This window comes from Diaphorina citri, unplaced genomic scaffold (assembly GCF_000475195.1).
Source record: "Diaphorina citri unplaced genomic scaffold, Diaci psyllid genome assembly version 1.1 scaffold5, whole genome shotgun sequence".
Classification (NCBI taxonomy): domain Eukaryota; kingdom Metazoa; phylum Arthropoda; class Insecta; order Hemiptera; family Psyllidae; genus Diaphorina; species Diaphorina citri.
The window spans coordinates 466,695-488,030 of NW_007377444.1; the positions used below are offsets into that span (position 1 = coordinate 466,695).

Consider the following 21,336-nt stretch of genomic DNA (forward strand, 5'->3'; position numbering starts at 1 on the left):
GTTAATTTACAACAAATTCTCGTCAAAAATAGAATCTTAATACATAAATTATTTTCCTGTTGTATTGTTCCCCAGTGTATAACAAGCAGATCGAGCCTCATCGGGAGACTGAGGTGGCCAAGGTGGCAGAAATGGTGAACCGCTCTCTGGAATTGGACGATGATTACACTGTGGTGGGTGGCAAGCCCATCACCCTACGACCACGCCCCCCGGTAGAGCGGGGAGACCCTCTATCCCATGATGAATGGTATGAGGTGCAAGATAGCGAGGGACGAATCAGAGATCCAGACAAGATCAAGAAGATCATCTTTAGAGGGGTAAGTTCCTCTTAGCCAGCCTGCACGACATTTATTTTTTTCCCTGCCTCGGTGGTGGAGTGGTCAAGACGCTCATCTGGTAAACAGGAAAGCTTGGGTTCAATCCCAGCCGAGGTATGAAATTTTATCCTCAATATGATTTGACCACAATACTTAATTGACCACTACTTTGTCTTGATGGGGGACTTTAAACAGGGAGTATACCAGCCTGAATTTCCCTTGCTAAAGAAATAGCAAAGGTTGAGTGCGAAGTGCATCCTCTCGTAAAATTTGTAGCCAAAACCAAATGTCAGCCCAAAGCAATCACCCTAGTTAGGGCCGATGGAGAGGCTGACCCCGCCTGTACACGGAAAAAGGCGAAGAAAAAGAATGGTAGTAGCCTACTGCTGGAGTAAAGGTATTTTTCAGTCCTATGCGAGCAATCTAAACAACCACTAAGTATTATTATCACAGGGTGTCAAGCCGAGTCTCCGAATCGTATGGAAGTTCCTGCTAGGTCTGTACCCGTGGGATTCAACACGGGATGAACGGGAGGTTATCCTGAAGAACAAGAGTCAAGAGTATCATCGTATGAAGCAACAGTGGCAGAGCATATCTAAAGATCAGGAAGACAGATGGGCGGATTATAGTGCGAGGAAAAGTCTGATAGGTAAGTAAAGGCAGAAACACACTACTATCACGTCAGATCACGTGAGCTCGTGGAGTGTGAGAAAGATGTATGTAATTCAAAATTGTAATTCAAAATTTTCCCATAATATTGTAGGTAATTTCGTACATGATAGCCACACTGCCCTAGAGACTGATTGCGCATACAATACGTCAGTGCGAGGAAAAGTCTGATAGGTAAGTAAAGGCAGAAACACACTACTATCACGTCACATCACGTGAGCTCGTGGAGTGTCAGAAAGATGTATGTAATTCAAAATTTTCCCATAATATTGTAGGTAATTTCGTACATGATAGCCACACTGCCCTAGAGACTGATTGCGCATACAATACGTTCTTATTTTTGAAGAGAAAGAGCAACCTCCGTGGCCGAGTGGGGTCGAAGTTTTTCGGCTCTGTGCTTGGAGTTCAGGGTGTAATTAACCCCAAGTTCTAAACGTTCATTATTTCCATACGCTCATTACAATATTGTGAATCCCCCATTGAAATTAATTTCAAAGCCCTCACATAAAATACAATACATTTCGTCCAAAATAAAACCCAAATATTAAATGACTTCGGAATATAATGAAATACCTACACCTATGCAATATTTATAAAATATTAAATTTATAGACTCTCCCAAAGCTTTTGATATGGAAATTTCAATAAATGAGAGGGGTTATTGTCCAAGGGTGAAAATGTTTTCCCCTCCTCTGTTCCCCGACAGTCATGTGCTTTACGGAAATGGAGAAATGTAATTAAAAGGCGGACGTCCGGAATGTGAATTGAGTACCACCACAGCCTACAACATACAATACAGCCCACAGTACAACATAGCCTAGAGTTCTGGGTTATGGAGATTTCTCATGCGTGTCAGCCATATTTCAAGTTTGCATTCGTTGTTCGGCTCGTCCTACTGTGGAGCGAAACGGTGCAAACCAGCATAATATTGAACTAGAGTTTGCACGTATTCATATTTACTTGCTGGAAATTTTTTGAACAATATTATCTGTGACTTTTAGTCATCAATATTATGGATAATTTACTACAGCGATATTCAATGTCTATTGCTGAGCTATAAAAGGACCCTTCAAATCCTATTCTCGTATAATTAAGAAGAAATTTTTTGAACAATATTATCTGTGACATTTAGTCATCATTATTATGGATAATTTACTACAGCGATATTCAATGTCTATTGCTGAGCTATAAAAGGACCCTTCAAATCCTATTCTCGTATAATTAAGAACCCATATAGATAATATACGTTCCATTGCTCCTCCATTGACAACTTTGATCCCTCCTCCCCGACACTAAACATTCAAAAATACGCTGTACATAAGTCATCAATATTATGGATTATTTACTACAGCGATATTCAATGTCTATTGCTGAGCTATAAAAGGACCTTCAAATCCTATTCTCGTATAATTATGAACCCCTATAGTCTATAGATAATATACGTTCCATTGCTCCTCCATTGACAACTTTGATCCCTCCTCCCCGACACTAAACATTCAAAAATACGCTGTACATACCACTCACTATCAGGTATTAGGTAGACCTGACAGGCGGACCTTTTCAACCGTACATGTCAGTTCTACCTGATAGGTAGTGTGTGTGCTCATCAGGTATTAGGTAGACCTGACAGACTGACCTGATCACAGGTCTACCTGATGGGAAGTGGCTGGCCTTACAGAAGCGATGCAGATATCTGAAACAAAGAGCTGTTGGTTACTTCTAGTTAGTGCTCTCCTAGTGGTTCAAAGATGATCTCTTTTATACAGGCTGCATCTGATCATCCTGACACACGTCATACACAGGTAGTACACCGAAATCTTTCTCATCCCTCTTTATCTGAGCTGTTACACCCTGTATGCTCACACCCAGAACGTTTTCCTCGCCTGATGAATGGTAATATTATTCCTTCGACCTTTGACTATCTGATCATCCTGACACACGTCATACACAGGTAGTACACCGAAATCTTTCTCATCCCTTTTTATCTGAGCTGTTACACCCTGTATGCTCACACCCAGAACGTTTTCCTCGCCTGATGAATGGTAATATTATTCCTTCGACCTTTGACGTAAGAAAGAATACACAGGAGGGCGGGGTCGTGTTAACGAAGATGCGACGTTTGTGGTTAACACGTTACTTGGCTATGGTTCCTGAAACGGATGTTATGGTGTTTTATCTAGGCCGGTTTTACAGACAACTGTGCATCGATTGAGTTATCAATCAGGGACAATTTTGTCCTTGGGGACTAGTGCTTCCAACGTATTAGGCTCTGTCCGCACATAGTCGACGCCGTCGATCGATGTCGATTGAAACCGTACACTGCCTTGACAACATAGATTCACCTCGTAGCGTGAGTCGATCGACGGCGTCGACTATTTGTGGACACAACTTTACAGCCACTGTCACTGGCTGTTCACGAGTACTGGTGTCAAATGTCGGTAACAAGGAAGTTGCAGTGACACGACCATAATTACTATAAACCAGACTTATTATCACAACTGTCGTTCCCCACCTAATACCACCTCCATAAATTTCATAACTTGACTCCGATCGACGGCGTCGACTATTTGTGGACACAACTTTACAGCCACTGTCACTGGCTGTTCACGAGTACTGGTGTAAAATGTCGGTAACAAGGAAGTTGCAGTGACACGACCATAATTACCATAAACCAGACTTATCACAAATGTCGTTCCCCACCTAATACCACCTCCATAAATTTCATAACTTGACTCGAACCAACCTTCAGAACACCACTAACCACTACTCAAACAAAAGACACCAACAGGTTAAAAAACGAGAGAAAAATACGAGGAACAAAAGGAGTTTCCCTCTAAACAAAAACATATTTATAATATAGTTTGTTAATTAAAAGACTTGCTTGAGATATACTACGCCTCACCCTTTTCTCCTGAAATAATGGAGTTTTGAGGTTGCACATGAATATTAATTATGAATAGGGTCACCTCCCGTCACTCCGTGGGAAGTCCTCTGGACAGATCTGCCCTGTCCCAACTTTCATATCCTCATCTGTGCCGCCATCTTGGATCAGGAGAAAAGCAATATTATGGTGAACGACCTTGGGTTCACGGAAATTCTCAAGGTAAGATGAACGTCTGATTTTATGATCCTTTGGTTAAGGTGACATTTAGGCCAGCCAATCACTGTCAGGTATTAGATAGACCTGACAGACGGACCTTTTCAACCGTACCTGTCAGTTCTACCTGATAGGTAGTGTGTGTGCTCATCAGGTATTAGGTAGACCTGGTAGACCTGACAGACGGACCTTTTCAACCGTACCTGTCAGTTCTACCTGATAGGTAGTGTGTGTGCTCATCAGGTATTAGGTAGACCTGACAGACGGACCTGATCACAGGTCTACCTGATGGGAAGTGGCTGGCCTTACAGAAGCGATGCAGATATCTGAAACAAAGAGCTGTTGGTTACTTCTTCAATGCTTCAGGTGTATTTTCCTTTGGAAACGGAAAACTGGACACTATCAGTTTCCGCTAGACCTTCGATGAGTGGTAAAACGCCATCTTGAATCTCCTATGGTTCAGTACAGGCACTACTACGCCAACTAGTGGTTGAACTAAATTTGCCTCAAAATAATCATCTCAGTTTCCGAAAGGTAAATACACCTTTTCCACACTAATAAATCATGTAAGTAGAAGGGATTATATGAGAATAAACGTAAGGTGATTTTAAGAACGATCTCATGTGCTATTAATTTTGAAATTGCTGTTCATATCTGGGAGACTTATACCAACCTGTACTTCTGCTTATGTACTTACGTTTATGTTGACAGCACGGTTGTAGCAGTTGGGCAGCAGATCAGTCAACATCTCCAACAGGTTCCAGGGTTGGAATGAGGTCAAGGAAGGTGGCAGCTTGTATTAGGTTCTCTCAGTGGTCTATCGGGGTTAGGGTGGTGGGTTTAGGTGAAAATGATCACTGTTAAAACCTCAGTTATAATTTAAATTTCACCCCTGGCTTTCGATTTTGTTTTGTTTCGTCAGGAAATCGAAGCTCAAATCCGCGGACTATAGCTCCGACAGCGAGGATGATTAGATTCACATAGCACATCTTAAGAGGCATTGCAGAAAATGAGACACCGTAGTCGGAAATACAAGAAACGAGAATTTTTTCTGCGCCTACTTTTGCTCTCTAGTGAGAAATACGAAAAATCAAGTAAGAAATCTTGCCTTTTCATAAAAAGTATATATACTTTTACTTTCTATTACCTCTATGTACTTGCCGTGTCCGTGAGATAGGTATGGTCTTCACGGTGATGGAAAGATATTTAGGGAACTTATATGTACAAGGTAAGAAAGGAGGTATCGGATTGAGTACACATTTAATTTTCCTAAAGAGACCATAAAGACCAAAAAAAAAAACATATCCACTTAAGTATACGATACTTGACTTCTCGTGAATCTCGTGTGATGTTAAATCAGTGTATTGTGGATCAATTTTAGGAAACTAGAATATTAAAAGTTCCAAAAGTATCTAACTATTCAAGTTCCTAATAATAATAAAGGAAGGACGGGCTAAAAAGGGACAATGGCGGAGGTTTTAAATTTTACGCTATTTACTACTTAGATTTATAATTTAATAATTTAACTGTATTATTTTTTACAAGAAAAATCTTTGATATTTTTATTTATTCGTTGCAGACAAAAATATATTTTATTTAAATAATTTAATATTTATATTAATTTAACTTTGGTTGTTTTATTTTTAATAGAATATTTTATTTATTTTTTAGTAAGTTAAGGGGATAGTTCTGTTGTTACTGTTGTGAGAGGCACTTTCATGAGAACTCTATCATTGTGTGAACCGCATGATAGTTTTTATCGCATAGCATATATGTTGAGAGCTCTATCATACTCTCGTGATGGTATATCAGAATTTAATGAGCCTTTATAAATTATAGCTAACAAAAGATTATCGAAATTTATTTAACGTTGATAGGCTCCAAGGCCAGCCACTCACTATCAGGCAGACCTGATAGGTACACCTGATCAAGTCCACCTGTCAGGTCTACCTGCTAGTGAGTTACTGGCTCAATAATCGTTAGAACGATAGGCTGCACTAGTGAGTATGTTGTAGGTTAGAACAATGCTCTCCTATAAACAATGACGATCATACTTCCAGACTATATCGTAAGGAATGAAAAAAATGTGAAATATGAAGACATGAATATAAAATAGGTAGGTATAGGTATTGTTCTAGAATCTAGGAAGTGGGTATTGTATAGGTCCCCTGGTACCTACATGTCACCAGTGAACATTGTGAACCCTACAGGCTGCACTTCTCCCTACCCTAGGATGACAGTTGCAACTGCACAATATACAGTATGTAGGTATCTGCTATTCTATAGTTGTAATTTTAGACAGAGTGTTTCATTGTTCTTAAATCCAATGTTCCCAGCTAAAAAGCCACGAGATTAATTTATAAGCTTATTTCCGTGATAGCTGAATATGAAATCATTTGAACGTAGATATTCGAATATAATTCGACAGATGAAATCAGGAGAAAATTGAATGGAAAATCAAGAATTATTTTGAATTGCGTCCAGACTTCAAATGTATTAATTAACCCCAAGTTTCAAACGTTCATTATTTCCATACGCTCATTACAATATTGTGAATCCCCCATTGAAATTAAATTCAAAGCCCTCACATAAAATACAATACATTTCGTCCAAAATAAAACCCAAATATTAAATGACTTCGGAATATAATGAAATACCTACAGGAAAAATCAAGGGACAAGATGGGAGAAACATCTTGAGACGCCCATTCCATCTCAGGCTTCAAACCCAGACAGGTATAGCATCCCGAATCCAAAGTACATTTGATAGATGTATTATTTACTTATCTGAGTAGATAAGCAGGATATCTCCCCGTGCATCCATTTTACTGGATGGTATTGTGTGTACACGGCTAAAAGCTTTTATCGGGAAACCCAGCAAACCCGCAGCTTGTCTCATAATAAGGACATGGTGGGAAATATTAAGGATAATGATGGGGAAAACATGACAGGGAGGGAAATTTCCAATGGTGAGTGCTCGGTACGCCTCTAGCCTGTAGAGTGTAACGCTTTCAAGTCTTCATGATACCTAGCTTTGAGGAAAATGTGAATAAGTTCATGAATGAAACACCGCAAAGGGGAGAAGAAAAATATGAAAAGTGAAATAGACATCTCCACCAATACTTTTAACATTGCACATTGCATAATCACGTGAAATTCACGGCATTCATACAAGTTACTCGAAGTCATCCAACACTTGCTATTTTTTGCTAGCTTGCTAATAAAATACCTAAGGGCTACTAGAAATTTAAAACACTAATAATAAAAAGCCATTATGCCATTTTTCTCTCTCTCTCTCTCTCAAAAAGAAACTGAATTAGGTAGGTGTAGGTACCTATAATGAACTTACAAGGGTGGGTATAATTTGAACACTGATTTCTGTAAATTATCCAACGTACCTTTTTACCCTCTCTCCTCCTATTTCACACTTTCTTCCTTCCCAATCTTCCCACTTCCTTTGTTTGTTCCCTGTTTTTCTTCACTACTTTGTCGAACACCATGTAAGGCCATTATTAACGTCTTAATCTATTTTCCTTCGAAAAGAAACAAAATAATGTACCTATCACACCTTACCTACCTCTACCTGTGTGTCTCTAAGAAGAGCTTTTTGTTACTTTGTATTATAGGTACATACCTTCTTTTTTTAGATAGAAAGATAGGGAAAGAGAGTAAGTCCAAAATTAGTGAGCCATTCCTGAAAGAAATTTAAGTACCTAGCTAGACATATTTTATCGGCAAAATAGGTTAGACGTTAGAATATACAACATCACCATCAACGAGAATACAAAATGAGGATAGTGGGGAAATGTCAGGAAAACCTACAACATATTACATATCTATAATAGTACTTGGACAGTTCAAAAGCAGCAAGATTCAATGTAAATATAAAGTGCATTGTCTTCACAAAGTGACTAGTATGACTAGATGACTATAGTTCCAGCATAATGCTCGTATCGTTGTAATATTATTATGTCTCGGAGTTAAAGGCTTATGTAAACCTTTTAACCTTTCCGAATGAGCAAGAGAAGAAAATCTCTGCAAGTTAACACATTATCACGTTTCCTGAGGAGATCTTGGTAAGTTTCCCGTATAATGATTTAATGCTGCGAGTTCATTTGAAAGAATAGGTCTTGAGGTCACACTTTTATACTTTGGAAGAAGAAGAAATTACTTGGACATGATTTTTTGCAACTGTTAAGTTCTAATGACAAGGGAACTAAATAGGTCCCTATCCAATATCCATCTCTTCTTGATGTATTTTTTTTTTTTTTTTTTTTTTTTTTTTTTTTTTTTTTTTTTAATTCACGGCATTCATACAAGTTACTCGAAGTCATCCAACACTTGCTATTTTTTGCTAGCTTGCTAATAAAATACCTAAGGGCTACTAGAAATTTAAAATACTAATAATAAAAAGTCATTATGCCATTTTTTCTCTCTCTCTCAAAAAGAAACTGAATTAGGTAGGTGTAGGTAGGTACCTATAATGAACTTACAAGGGTGGGTATAATTTGAACACTGATTTCTGTAAATTATCCAACGTACCTTTTTACCCTCTCTCCTCCTATTTCACACTTTCTTCCTTCCCAATCTTCCCACTTCCTTTGTTTCCCTATCTTTCTTCACTTGTCGAACACCATGTAAGGCCATTAACGTCTTAATCTATTTTCCTTCGAAAAGAAACAAAATAATGTACCTATCACACCTTACCTACCTCTACCTGTGTGTCTCTAAGAAGAGCTTTTTGTTACTTTGTATTATAGGTACATACCTTCTTTTTTTAGATAGAAAGATAGGGAAAGAGAGTAAGTCCAAAATTAGTGAGCCATTCCTGAAAGAAATTTAAGTACCTAGCTAGACATATTTTATCGGCAAAATAGGTTAGACGTTAGAATATACAACATCACCATCAACGAGAATACAAAATGAGGATAGTGGGGAAATGTCAGGAAAACCTACAACATATTACATATCTATAATAGTACTTGGACAGTTCAAAAGCAGCAAGATTCAATGTAAATATAAAGTGCATTGTCTTCACAAAGTGACTAGTATGACTAGATGACTATAGTTCCAGCATAATGCTCGTATCGTTGTAATATTATTATGTCTCGGAGTTAAAGGCTTATGTAAACCTTTTAACCTTTCCGAATGAGCAAGAGAAGAAAATCTCTGCAAGTTAACACATTATCACGTTTCCTGAGGAGATCTTGGTAAGTATGTCCGCACATAGTCGACGCCGATTGAAACCGTACACTGCCTTGACAACATAGATTCACCTCGTAGCGTGAGTCGATCGACGGTGTCGACAATTTGTGGACACAACTTGACAGCCACAGTTACTCCAGACTTATTATCACAAATGTCGTTCCCCACCTAATATCACCTCCATAAATTTCATAACTTGACTCGAACCATCAACCTTCAGAACACCACTACACAAACAAAAGACACCAACAGGTTAAAAAACGAGAGAAAAATACGAGGAACAAAAGGAGTTTCCCTCTAAACAAAAACATATTTATAATATAGTTTGTTAATTAAAAGACTTGCTTGAGATATACGCCTCACCCTTTTCTCCTGAAATAATGGAGTTTTGAGGTTGCACATGAATATTAATTATGAATAGGGTCACCTCCCGTCACTCCGAACAAATCTCCCTCAGCTTCTTTTCCGTCACAAAACTTTCCACGATGACTTTCTGATGTTTTTTCTACCCTTGTAATACTTTGCCTGTACCTACGTCTAACCTTGAAAATTTTCGGGAAAATCACGGAAGGTAATCTTTGTTTGAAGTTGACGCAGGTATCTTTTGACAAGCTTATAAGAGTCACAAAACTTTCCACGATGACTTTCTACCCTAAAACTTTGCCCGCGTACGTCTAACCTTGAAAATTTTCGGGAAAATCACGGAAGGTAATCTTTGTTTGAAGTTGACGCAGGTATCTTTTGACAAGCTTATAAGTTTTCTTCATTGATGTCACTAGGTGGGAAAGAAATAATATTATACCAACATTGCCAATGAATTAATAATAATAATAATAATTAAATCTCATCATAGGTAATACGTTTCTGCCGTAACTCGTGGGGATGAGGTTCGAGGCCCAATAGTTTTATCAGAAATTTGCAGTGTCACGAACATAGGTATCTAAAATCATGGCAAGAACTGAATTTATGCACCTTAATAAAGAAGAAAGAAAAGGCTTTGAAAACGACATGTACCTAACTGCTTCTGTTGTCTAGGTATAAGATCGATTGCCTTTGTAAATCTAAATGGATAGGGAAAAATCAAGGGTCTACCTTGTAAGCGCTAGGTCGCGGGCTCGATTCTCGGGCGAATTTTATCCCGAACAGGTAAGGTTGGTTCTTAGAACGGCTGTCTTTCTCCTGTCTGTTTATCTTAGCTTTTGGGAAGATAAGACCTCAGCAGTTACAGTTCCCTCTATCAAGCCTCTTCACAAAACCATTTTCATTTATTTGTATTTCCCATTTTACATTATCCCACTCCCTAGGATAAATACCTTTATTACTCTACTGTGTATTACATTACTATTTTTACTCTTTTTTGAAGTTATCTATTATTTATGTCAAGTGTGTCTACACATATTCTATTTTTTCACCCCTGGCTTTCGATTTTGTTTTGTTTCGTCAGGAAATCGAAGCTCAAATCCGCGGACTATAGCTCCGACAGCGAGGATGTGAAAAATCAAGGGACAAGATGGGAGAAACATCTTGAGACGTCCATTCCATCTCAGGCTTCAAACCCAGACAGGTATAGCATCCCGAATCCAAAGTACATTTGATAGATGTATTATTTACTTATCTGAGTAGATAAGCAGGATATCTCCCTGTGCATCCATTTTACTAGATGGTGTTGTGTGTACACGGCTAAAAGCTTTTATCGGGAAACCCAGCAAACCCGCAGCTTGTCTCATAATAAGGATATGGTGGGGAATAATAAGGATAATGATGGGAAAACATGACAGGGAGAGAGATTTCCAATGGTGAGTGCTTGGTAGGTACGCCTCTAGCCTGTAGAGTGTAACGCTTTCAAGTCTTCATGATACCTAGCTTTGAGAGAAATGTTGTGAATAAGTTCATGAATGAAACACCGCAAAGGGGAGAAGGAAAATATGAAAAGTGAAATAGACATCTCCACCAATACTTGCTTTGAGGGAAATGTTGTGAATAAGTTCATGAATGAAACACCGCAAAGGGGAGAAGGAAAATATGAAAAGTGAAATAGACAACAAAGAATGACACATTTTTATCACAGATTCTACTTTCCTAGTTCATGTCTTTTAGTGTCACCATCACCAGTCACCATTTGGTTTAGAGTCTACCCTCATTATTGCTTTTCATCTTCTCAATAAACTCTTCCAAAATCGTTCAATAAATTTTTTGGCTTTAAAAAATTCATTCTAGGTACATTTATTTTGTACTCGTAATCATTAGAGGGAGGTCACATTTTGTTACAATTTGAACTGGGTGACTTAGGTATGGGTTTGAAAATGCCTACAATACACAAAAACGAATAAACAACACTGATTGATTAATTAATGCACTGAAATGTATCCGCTTTTTTTAACATAATAAACTTTTTGTGTACCTTTACATACATAATTAGTATTGTGCATTACGTGAGTTAACCTTGACATTATTTCAGTTGCTCTTTGTAGGTAGGTATCTATTTTACGTTGATTCTATTTCTATGTCCAGTCTAAATGCTTTAGGTGTATTTTCCTTCGGAAACGGAAAACTGGACACTATCAGTTTCCACTAGACCTTCGATGAGTGGTAAAACGCCATCTTGAATCTCCTATGGTTTAGTACAGGCACTACTACGCCAACTAGTGGTTGAACTAAATTTGCCTCAAAATAATCATCTCAGTTTCCGAAAGGTAAATACACCTTTTCTACACTAATAAATCATGTAAGTAAGTAGAAGGGATTATGAGAATAAACGTAAGGTCAATAGGTGATTCTAAGAACGATCTCATGTGTTATTAATTTTGAAATTGCTGTTCATATCTGGGAGACTTATACCAACCTGTAGGAAAGGTAAATACACCTTTTCTACACTAATAAATCATGTAAGTAGAAGGGATTATGAGAATAAACGCAAGGTCAATAGGTGATTCTAAGAACGATCTCATGTGTTATTAATTTTGAAATTGCTGTTCATATCTGGGAGACTTATACCAACCTGTACTTCTGCTTATGTACTTAATACCAACCTGTACTTCTGCTTATGTACTTAATACCAACCTGTACTTCTGCTTATGTACTTACGTTTATGTTGACAGCACGTGAACGACCTGTGTCGCAAGCTCAACCTGAACTCCATCTTGTACTTCTGCTTATAATATGTACTTACGTTTATGTTGACAGCACGTGAACGACCTGTGTCGCAAGCTCAACCTGAACTCCATCCTGTGCGCTGCGGAAGGGATCTACCTGCAACTGCTGGAGGCAAAGGAAACCCTACCTACCCCTGTGAAGAAGATGCTGGGCTTTGTACCGGATGACTCAGAGAGCTCAGACTGCGAGTCGGATATTGACAATACCAAGTACGATAAACCCAAGCCATCGGGCCCGGAATCTACTGAAGAAGGGTATGAAACAGCCATCCATTTGAACTACTTGTGATGCACCTAACGCGGAGTTAACTGGTCTTATTCATGTTGATTTTTTTTTTTTTTTTAGGCACTTTGCATACGGTTTTTGGTTAGGTTTATACTCGTATTAGACATCCTGTGTATTGACATTATTGCTTATCGTTATAATTATAAGCAACTTTGCATACAGGTCAAAATTAATCGAATCCTAACGGTTGAGGTTTCTTTTTCCATTCACAATTTCCCTCTGTACTAATACTTACCCTTTTAATTTTTCAACCATTTCCATGCCACCCTAGTTTGCTTGGAGGGTTTACCTTGTAAGCGCTAGGTCGCGGGCTCGATTCTCGGGCGAATTTTATCCTGAACAGGTAAGGTTGATTCTTAGAACGGCTGTCTTTCTCCTATCTGTTTCTCTTAGCTTTTGGGAAGATAAGACCTCAACAGTTACAGTTCCCTCTATCAAACCTCTTCACAAAACCATTTTCATTGATTTATATTTCCCATTTTACATTATCCCACTCCCTAGGATAAATACCTTTATTACTCTATCTAACTGTGTATTACATTACTATTTTTACTCTTTTTTGAAGTTATCTATTATTTATGTCAAGTGTGTCTACACATATTCTATTTTTTTCACCCTAGCTTTGAGGGAAATGTTGTGAATAAGTTCATGAATGAAACACCGCAAAGGGGAGAAGGAAAATATGAAAAGTGAAATAGACATATGGTCACTTTTTAATGTTGTGGTAGGTACCTATATTTTTCCTGATAAATTTCCTTTTTATTGGGATCAAAAAATTAAATTTCAAATTTTTACAATTTATTTTGTTGAAAAACCTTCGAAATGGTCTATTTAAATTTCAAATACTTATTTTAAACGTCATAATTACGTGCTCTAATTTTCCTTACTCCAGCATTTATTTATGCTCTATGCTCGTAGACTGGCAACAGTGTGAACAGTGTACATAAAAAAAAGTAAAAAAAAAAAAAAATAAAAAATAAGTAGATAAGTAGGTACCTACCTAGGTAGCTTATTATCAGAGTTATCAGTTTCAGTTTATCACTCATTTATCACTTTTGTCAGTAATTTCTTCTGACTGGATCCTCCAAGGATACCTACTTCGTCCTTTGAAAGTCGATACAACAACCTAGTTGTCACTTTCACATCCTGCTCCTCAAAGTGTTTATCCTATGTACTCTGGGAAATCCGAGACGCATATTGTAGCAGTTGGTTCATTGTTTCTCTTCTCTTCTTTCAGAGCTCCAGGCAGAAAGAATCTGTACAACGTTCTGGGCCGCCACGAAGCCCCCAGCTTTGCCGACTTGAATCTCTTTGAAGACGAACAGCAGCCTTCAACTGTGATCTGGAAGTTCCTCAGCAATATTCAACAGAGACCACTGGAAACCACGCTCAGCTCGTTTGCCAAGTTCAATGACTATCTGTGTAAGTTTTTCTTGTCAATACAATACTATAGTGTAGTTCTTGCTTTCCGACTTGGCAGGACGCGCTTCTCTTCTAAATCATAAGGTTGTTGTTATAGCAGTTGGGCAGCAGATCAGTCAACATCTCCAACAGGTTCCAGGGTTGGAATGAGGTCAAGGAAGGTGGCAGCTTGCATTAGGTTCTCTCAGTGGTCTATCGGGGTTAGGGTGGTGGGTTTAGGTGAAAATGATCACTGTTAAAACCTCAAGAAAATAGTCTGGGACCCTTGTATTTCAAGATTGTTTTGCTAGAGAGATAGGTACTATGTAAAATTACTACTATTGAGGTATACCTATTGGTTACTAGCTAGGTTCTTTATGTCTGTCACAAGATAGGCATGGCACCAGTCTTGCCATATTTTTGTGCTGCAAATATTGACAAAAGTGTAAAATCCCCTGGAAGACCCAAAACAATACCTATTAACCTTTACTATCTGGGCTCCTTCCATGTCCATGATATTATAATAAAGGATAATAATCAATACATTAATGTTCATTTCTTGCCCCCTCTCCCATTCTCCTTGATGAAAATAAACAGAAAGATGTGGACAAAATCTACATTGAATGGAACATTGCCAAGATTTCCATCAAAAATGATGAAGATGAGTGGGCTATGGTGGAGAAGCAGGACAAGGTGGAGGATCCAGTGAGGGAAAGCATTAGCCCTCTCCCATTCTCCTTGATGAAAATAAACAGAAAGATGTGGACAAAATCTACATTGAATGGAACATAGCCAAGATTTCCATCAAAAATGATGAAGATGAGTGGGCTATGGTGGAGAAGCAGGACAAGGTGGAGGATCCAGTGAGGGAAAGCATTAGCTCAGGTGAGTTTAATATGAAAAATGTGGACAAGGTTTTGTGTGGTGTGCTGGTGTGTACCTACATAATATATTATAATGTTTAATTTTATGGTTTTGTCTGTGTCTCCTTTTTGTCTTTTTTAATGTAACTATTTTGAAATAAATCTTATTTGATAAAATATACCTACCTAAGAATCTGCAGGAAAAGTTCAAGATTAATTTTATTGTTTTACTCTAACCTTGAACCAAAAAGTTTTTTATACTGTAGTTTCTTTGCAAAACAGTATCCTAGCTACAGCACTGTTTTGAATAATTTTTAGTACCAAGCAGCTCTGGAAGGCGTCACAAGAGCCATCATCGCATTCACCACCATCGAAGACACCATCGGCACAAAGGCTCATCTGAACCTTTAAATGATCTTGAGAAAGGTAAAAAGCAAGGGTGATGGTGTAAAAATAATACATAGCTTGGGGAGAGGTGGGTGGAATGTATTGAAATGAAATGGTGAATCTTGTACTAGTTGTGGCTAAAGGATACAGTAGCTTAAGTACATAATAATTTTTCCCTTAATGGTGGAATGTATTGAAATGAAATGGTGAATCTTGTACTAGTTGTGGCTAAAGGATACAGTAGCTTAAGTACATAATAATTTTTCCCTTTTGAATTCACTCTCACTTTTTATCTCTATCTTACTCACTGGTCTATTATAAATAACTTGACATTAACAATTTCAAATGTAATTGAATTTATTTCTGAGTCATTAACCTGGTGTTGACATCTTCAATCACATTCCATATTGTAGACAGGCCCTTCATACTTCAGTTTTTACTCTGGTATGAGCACTAACATCATTATTTACCTACTAACAACCTACATTGTACTAGGGTTACCTATGACTTTATCTCTAACTAGTAATAGTAATAGTTCAGGGTGCACTCGGCCTCGTAATTGAGTAGCTACTTTATTCAAGTAGCGATCAGTGGCGGCATGACCAGTGTAAAAAAGATTGATGATACGAGTGGATGAAAATTAATAGTAAAGGAGGCACTTAGTAATGCTGTGATACCCACAAAAGATGTGAAAAATCTCTCTGCTTTACCACAAAGAATTCATGGTTTGATTTGATTTTTGCAGAGAAAGACGTCACCCGTACAGACCGCGAACTCCCGTTCTTCGCCGATGACTCCAGTCGAAATCTCCAAACCCTGAACGATATCCTAATGACCTATGTGATGTATAACTTTGACCTGGGCTACGTTCAGGGCATGTCTGATCTGCTGTCCCCGCTACTGTGCACGCTGCAGGACGAGGTGGAGACCTTCTGGTGCTTTGTCTCCTTCATGGAACGCACGGTAAGTCAAGAGCATGATCCTCTCGAAGATTTTATAATATTTAGGTGTATTTTATTTTCAAAGATTTCTTTAGACAAAAATTGACAGAAATCAGGTCGCGATAAACGAGATGAGTTTTTCATTTCCATTTTTACTTCGTAGCAATGAAACAACTGCTACATTAGACGCGTGTGGTCTGTGTAGTAGCATGCCCATCTCGTAGAATGCCTCTCATCAGGTGCTTTAGGTGCTGGGTCAACACGAGTACACCAGAAAGTAACCAGTTGAAATATTTGCAATCGAAAAACGAGTACAAATTTTTGTTGATGGTTCGCATCAAACCCGGCAAGCAAGTGCGTTACCACTGGGCTAATTGTGCCCCCTTATTTATTTTCAAAGATTTCTTTAGACCCAAATTCACAGAAATCAAGTAACGATACACAGATTAAATTCACAAGACCCTGGTTAGAGTTTAAAAGGGTAAAAGGAACTTTTCAGTCCTAATCCAGCAGTATTAACAAGGTATATTCTATTATATTTCAGAAACATAACTTCGATATGGATCAAGCGGGCATGAAGAAACAGTTGGGTCAAGTGTATCAAATTCTCTGTATCATGGCTCCCGACTTATCGCAGTACCTGGTGAGTGAGAAAGGAATTCAAATAAATGTTGTCCCTTCGTTGATAACCTATAGTACCTATACTGTATGTCAGGATTTGGCTTGAATACGAACCACTAACCTCCCGATCTGAAATATTATGCAATTGTACTTGAACCGGGGTGCTACTCCTATAAGCTATTACCAAGGTGCTATTAACAACACACAATTCCAAGAATATGCTGGTAGTATAAACAAGGTATATTCTATTCTATTCTATTTTCCTTCGCTCTTCGCTTACTGGACGAGAAGACCTTAGCAATTATCAAACCTCCTCTTTTTTTCACTAATATTGCTCTGTCTCTCAATTCTGTTTGGCAGGTGAGTGTAGAGGCAAACAACATGTTCTTCTGTTTCCGCTGGCTCCTTGTTCTTCTCAAGCGTGAGTTCTCTCCCGATGACATCATGGTACTCTGGGAAGTCCTCTCTTCGCTTACTGGACGAGAAGACCTTAGCAATTATCAAACCTCCTCTTTTTTTTCCACTAATATTGCTCTGTTTCTCAATTTTGTTTGGCAGGTGAGTGTAGAGGCGAACAACATGTTCTTCTGTTTCCGCTGGCTCCTTGTTCTTCTCAAGCGTGAGTTCTCTCCCGATGACATCATGGTACTCTGGGAAGTCCTAGGTATTTACCGTTAAATTATCCTCTGCAGTTTGAAATGTGCAGAGGGTAAAAAAAAAGTGAAGAATTTTGCAGCGTTTGCTGCCGGGGGCGGTGTTTATTGAAATCCAGAAGAATTTTGCCAAGTAACCCCGTTTCCCGTTTTTCTTGTACAAAGAGGAAATCGTATCTAATTTTGACGTTAGCTGCCGGGGGCGGTGTTGCATTATGTACGATAATTTATTGAAATCCAGAAGAATTTTGCCAAGTAACCCCGTTTCCCGTTTTTCTTGTACAAAGAGGAAATCGTATCTGATTTTGACGTTATTTATTGCTCAAAAATGCTTCTCAAAATAAGTAGCAATGTCTTTCTAGTCTTCCCTTTTTGGACAGATCTTATTGAAAGTCTTAAAAGATGCATTTGCCAAGAACATCTTGTTAAAATAAAAAGGTTATTGTGCATTACGTATTACGTGAGTTAACCTTGACATTATTTCAGTTGCTCTTTGTAGGTAGGTATCTATTTTACGTTGATTCTATTTCTATGTCCAGTCTAAATGTCCGTAGAACCAATGGGATTTCAACAAAACTGGGATAAGATGGAGATTTGATTTTTTAGGATGAAAATATGAAGTTTCAGTCTTTTGTCTAGCGGACACTAGTGGTTAGTGCTTTCCTGGAGGTTCAAAGATGAATGTTATCCTTAGGTAAACATGAGAGATGCCGGTGTTTCATTATGTAAACAAGTCTAAGATGTTGCCAAGTGGTTTTCTTTGAGTGAATTGATACCGGTGGCATTGTTTTATGATGTACTCGACCACTAGCTTGTCAAAACAAGAGCAACCGAACTCTCCGCAGAATCAAACCCCTTAGGCCCGCCGCACATTGGAAGCGTCAACGCTCGACTTTTATTAGTCGCGCGGAGTCGCGCGATTCCGCTTGAAATTCCAAACCTATGAATATGATACAGACCTCTCAAAGTCTAGGTCTAGGAACTCCAGGAGATCAAAGTCACGAAATTCTAATGGCAGAGGGAGAAGTCTCTATCATTCTCATAGATTTCGATTTTCAGAAGTCATCGCGCGACTCCGCTTCACTATAATGCTCAATCTTACCACAGAAAGTTTTCGGTTAATCCAAAGTTTAAGAAATCCTGGCCTGTACAAATCAAATGGGGTGACATCAAAGAAAACCCTTGACGCTGTGTTAACTCTCAATGGTACACTAATAATAAAAAGCCATTATGCCATTTTTCTCTCTCTCTCTCTCTCAAAAAGAAACTGAATTAGGTAGGTGTAGGTACCTATAATGAACTTACAAGGGTGGGTATAATTTGAACACTGATTTCTGTAAATTATCCAACGTACCTTTTCACCCTCTCTCCTCCTATTTCACACTTTCTTCCTTCCCAATCTTCCCACTTCCTTTGTTTGTTCCCTGTTTTTCTTCACTACTTTGTCGAACACCATGTAAGGCCATTATTAACGTCTTAATCTATTTTCCTTCGAAAAGAAACAAAATAATGTACCTATCACACCTTACCTACCTCTACCTGTGTGTCTCTAAGACTCAATGGTAATTGTAAGATCGGCCATTCGCGCGTCTACGCTTTCATTGTGCGGCGGGCCTTATCTTCCTGAAACCTCACGTAGGAGTAGGACGAGGTACGGTCTTGTTTACAAGATGGATTTAAAATCTCTTATGGATACGAAGAAATTAGAAGACGAAGGAAGAAAAAAAAAAGAAGAAATAATAGTGAGAAGGAATCTAAGATTCTATTCAATTGATAGCTAGGTAAGTTTATCCAATAAAAAATAGACCCTAGCGACCGCTAAAATAATGTAATTTAAAGACGAAAATTGAATTTTGCGTTTTGAGTAAAGCCTTCAATAATATCCACGGGTAATTACCGTATTTTCCGAAACATTTCGGATTTCAGCCACCCTGTAATGAGCTACCTTACATCGAGTATACAAGAAATGTCTTCTAGGTATCTTGGAACAAGATGAATCAAAAGAAAAACAGGGGAAAAAATCTATCTTGAAGTTTTGAAAGAATTAGATAAGGCGAAGGGGGGCAGACGGATACGGCGAAAGAGGAGGAAGAAGTGCTTGGAAGTGGGAAGAAAGCATTGGGAAGAAGGAAGAAGAGAGGGAGAAGGAGGAGAATCAGAGACCGGGGATATCCTAATGAAGACAACTCTCTTCTGGAGGAGCAGGAAAAGTTTTCTTTCGTCTCTCATCTCAGGAGATTTGAGCGAAAAGAATTTGAAAACTTATTGTTTACATTTTACCATCATGGTATTTTTTTACCCCCCCCCCCTTCCACCCTTCCGTCTTTCTATATTAGATCCAGCTACCTACAAGGGTCCTTATTTTCTTACATCTATACAGGGTGGCTTGCAAGTTAAAATTGAAACTAATTGTCAAATTTCTTATCGTTATATTTTTTCTATACTTAATTGTTGACTCTCATCCGACTCGAGTTTCGCCTACTTTGTAGGCTTCATCAAGAAAACTTTTGACATACAGTGAGGTTAAAACTGAGACATTTTATCAACTACCTATGGTACTTCTCAGTAGAAAGAATCAATTTAGCCTTTTTACTTTCTATTGTTTTGCCATCAATTTATTTATAGCCATAAACAAGACATTAAAATAAATAGAGACTTAGAATAACTGACTAAAGAGATCAGTTTGTTATTCTCACTTTCCCATAGAAACCAAATTTATTCATTTAAATCCCCCTAAATTAAAGCCATGGATTACTACAACAGCCTGACCTGGTGCCTGTTGGTTGAACTGGTGTAATACCATTAACGTCTATTGTTGCCTCACATATAGGTAGTAAAATATATGATGAGGTGTTGACGTGATCTTAACCCTTAATTGGTGATGTGGGGTCATGGTGACCCCACGAAAATTTGATTTCGCTGTACCGGCAACCCTGTAATACCTAGAACGCTCTAGTCCCCAGTACCTTCAAGTTGTGAGTGCTTGACTCTGTCGCATGATAGTTAGACTAAAATTACGTACCGTTTGTCTCTTATAGGAAGCTAAAGTTGGCTTGGGGTCACAGTCCTTAATATTCAAGTCGGCACGTTCTATTGTCAAACATACTCTAAATGAGTCTTTCTCGATCTCGGAAGGGTTGGTCACTGCGGAGGCGAACCGAAGCTATCTTCTTTTTAAGGTGCTTGCTGGTAGTGAACGAACCATAAAAGGATGGACGAAATAACAAAATAAATATTTAAGTACCTAGGTAGGTAGTACCTATCAACAGAATTAACAGTTCATTAGCCTATTGAACACGAGAAGTCACTTCACAACTAACTGTAATTAAACTCACAAACGCTGCCATATACAAAAGGGGCAAACGCTGCCATATACAGAAAAAAAAACAACTAGGTACATTAGAAGATAGTCAATATGTAGAATACCTAGACCATTAGTAGAATAGAACAGAAGACAATAGTCCCTGTTATACTGCAGAACGAACTGAGACTGAAAAATCCCTATATCTCCTTATTCCCCCAGTCCAAACAAGATCTAACAAATATGATTACCTATGATTATATTTGATTAATGAGTTGACCTACCTATTTTCGTGGGAGACGACCTACCTATTTTCGTGGGAGACGACCTACCTATTTTCGTGGGAGACAAGTCCCGAGGAAGCGAAAAATCTCATCCTCTTATCCACCTCATTTCTAAACTAAGAAAAGGATAACAACTTCCGCTTGGTTCATTAGCCTATTG

The 21,336-nt window shown here is 38.3% G+C and overlaps 1 protein-coding gene across 1 annotated transcript; it reads left to right on the forward strand.

Moving 5' to 3' along the window:
- Positions 1-58: 58 nt before the first annotated feature.
- LOC103524315 (TBC1 domain family member 15) lies at positions 59-17,616 on the forward strand. The gene is made up of 5 exons (XM_008489333.2): positions 59-317; positions 771-966; positions 16,122-16,339; positions 16,862-16,960; positions 17,497-17,616. Exons 1-5 carry the CDS (start codon positions 132-134, stop codon positions 17,614-17,616), a joined length of 819 nt encoding a protein of 272 aa, XP_008487555.1. The 5' UTR covers positions 59-131.
- The last annotated feature ends 3,720 nt before the right edge of the window (positions 17,617-21,336 follow it).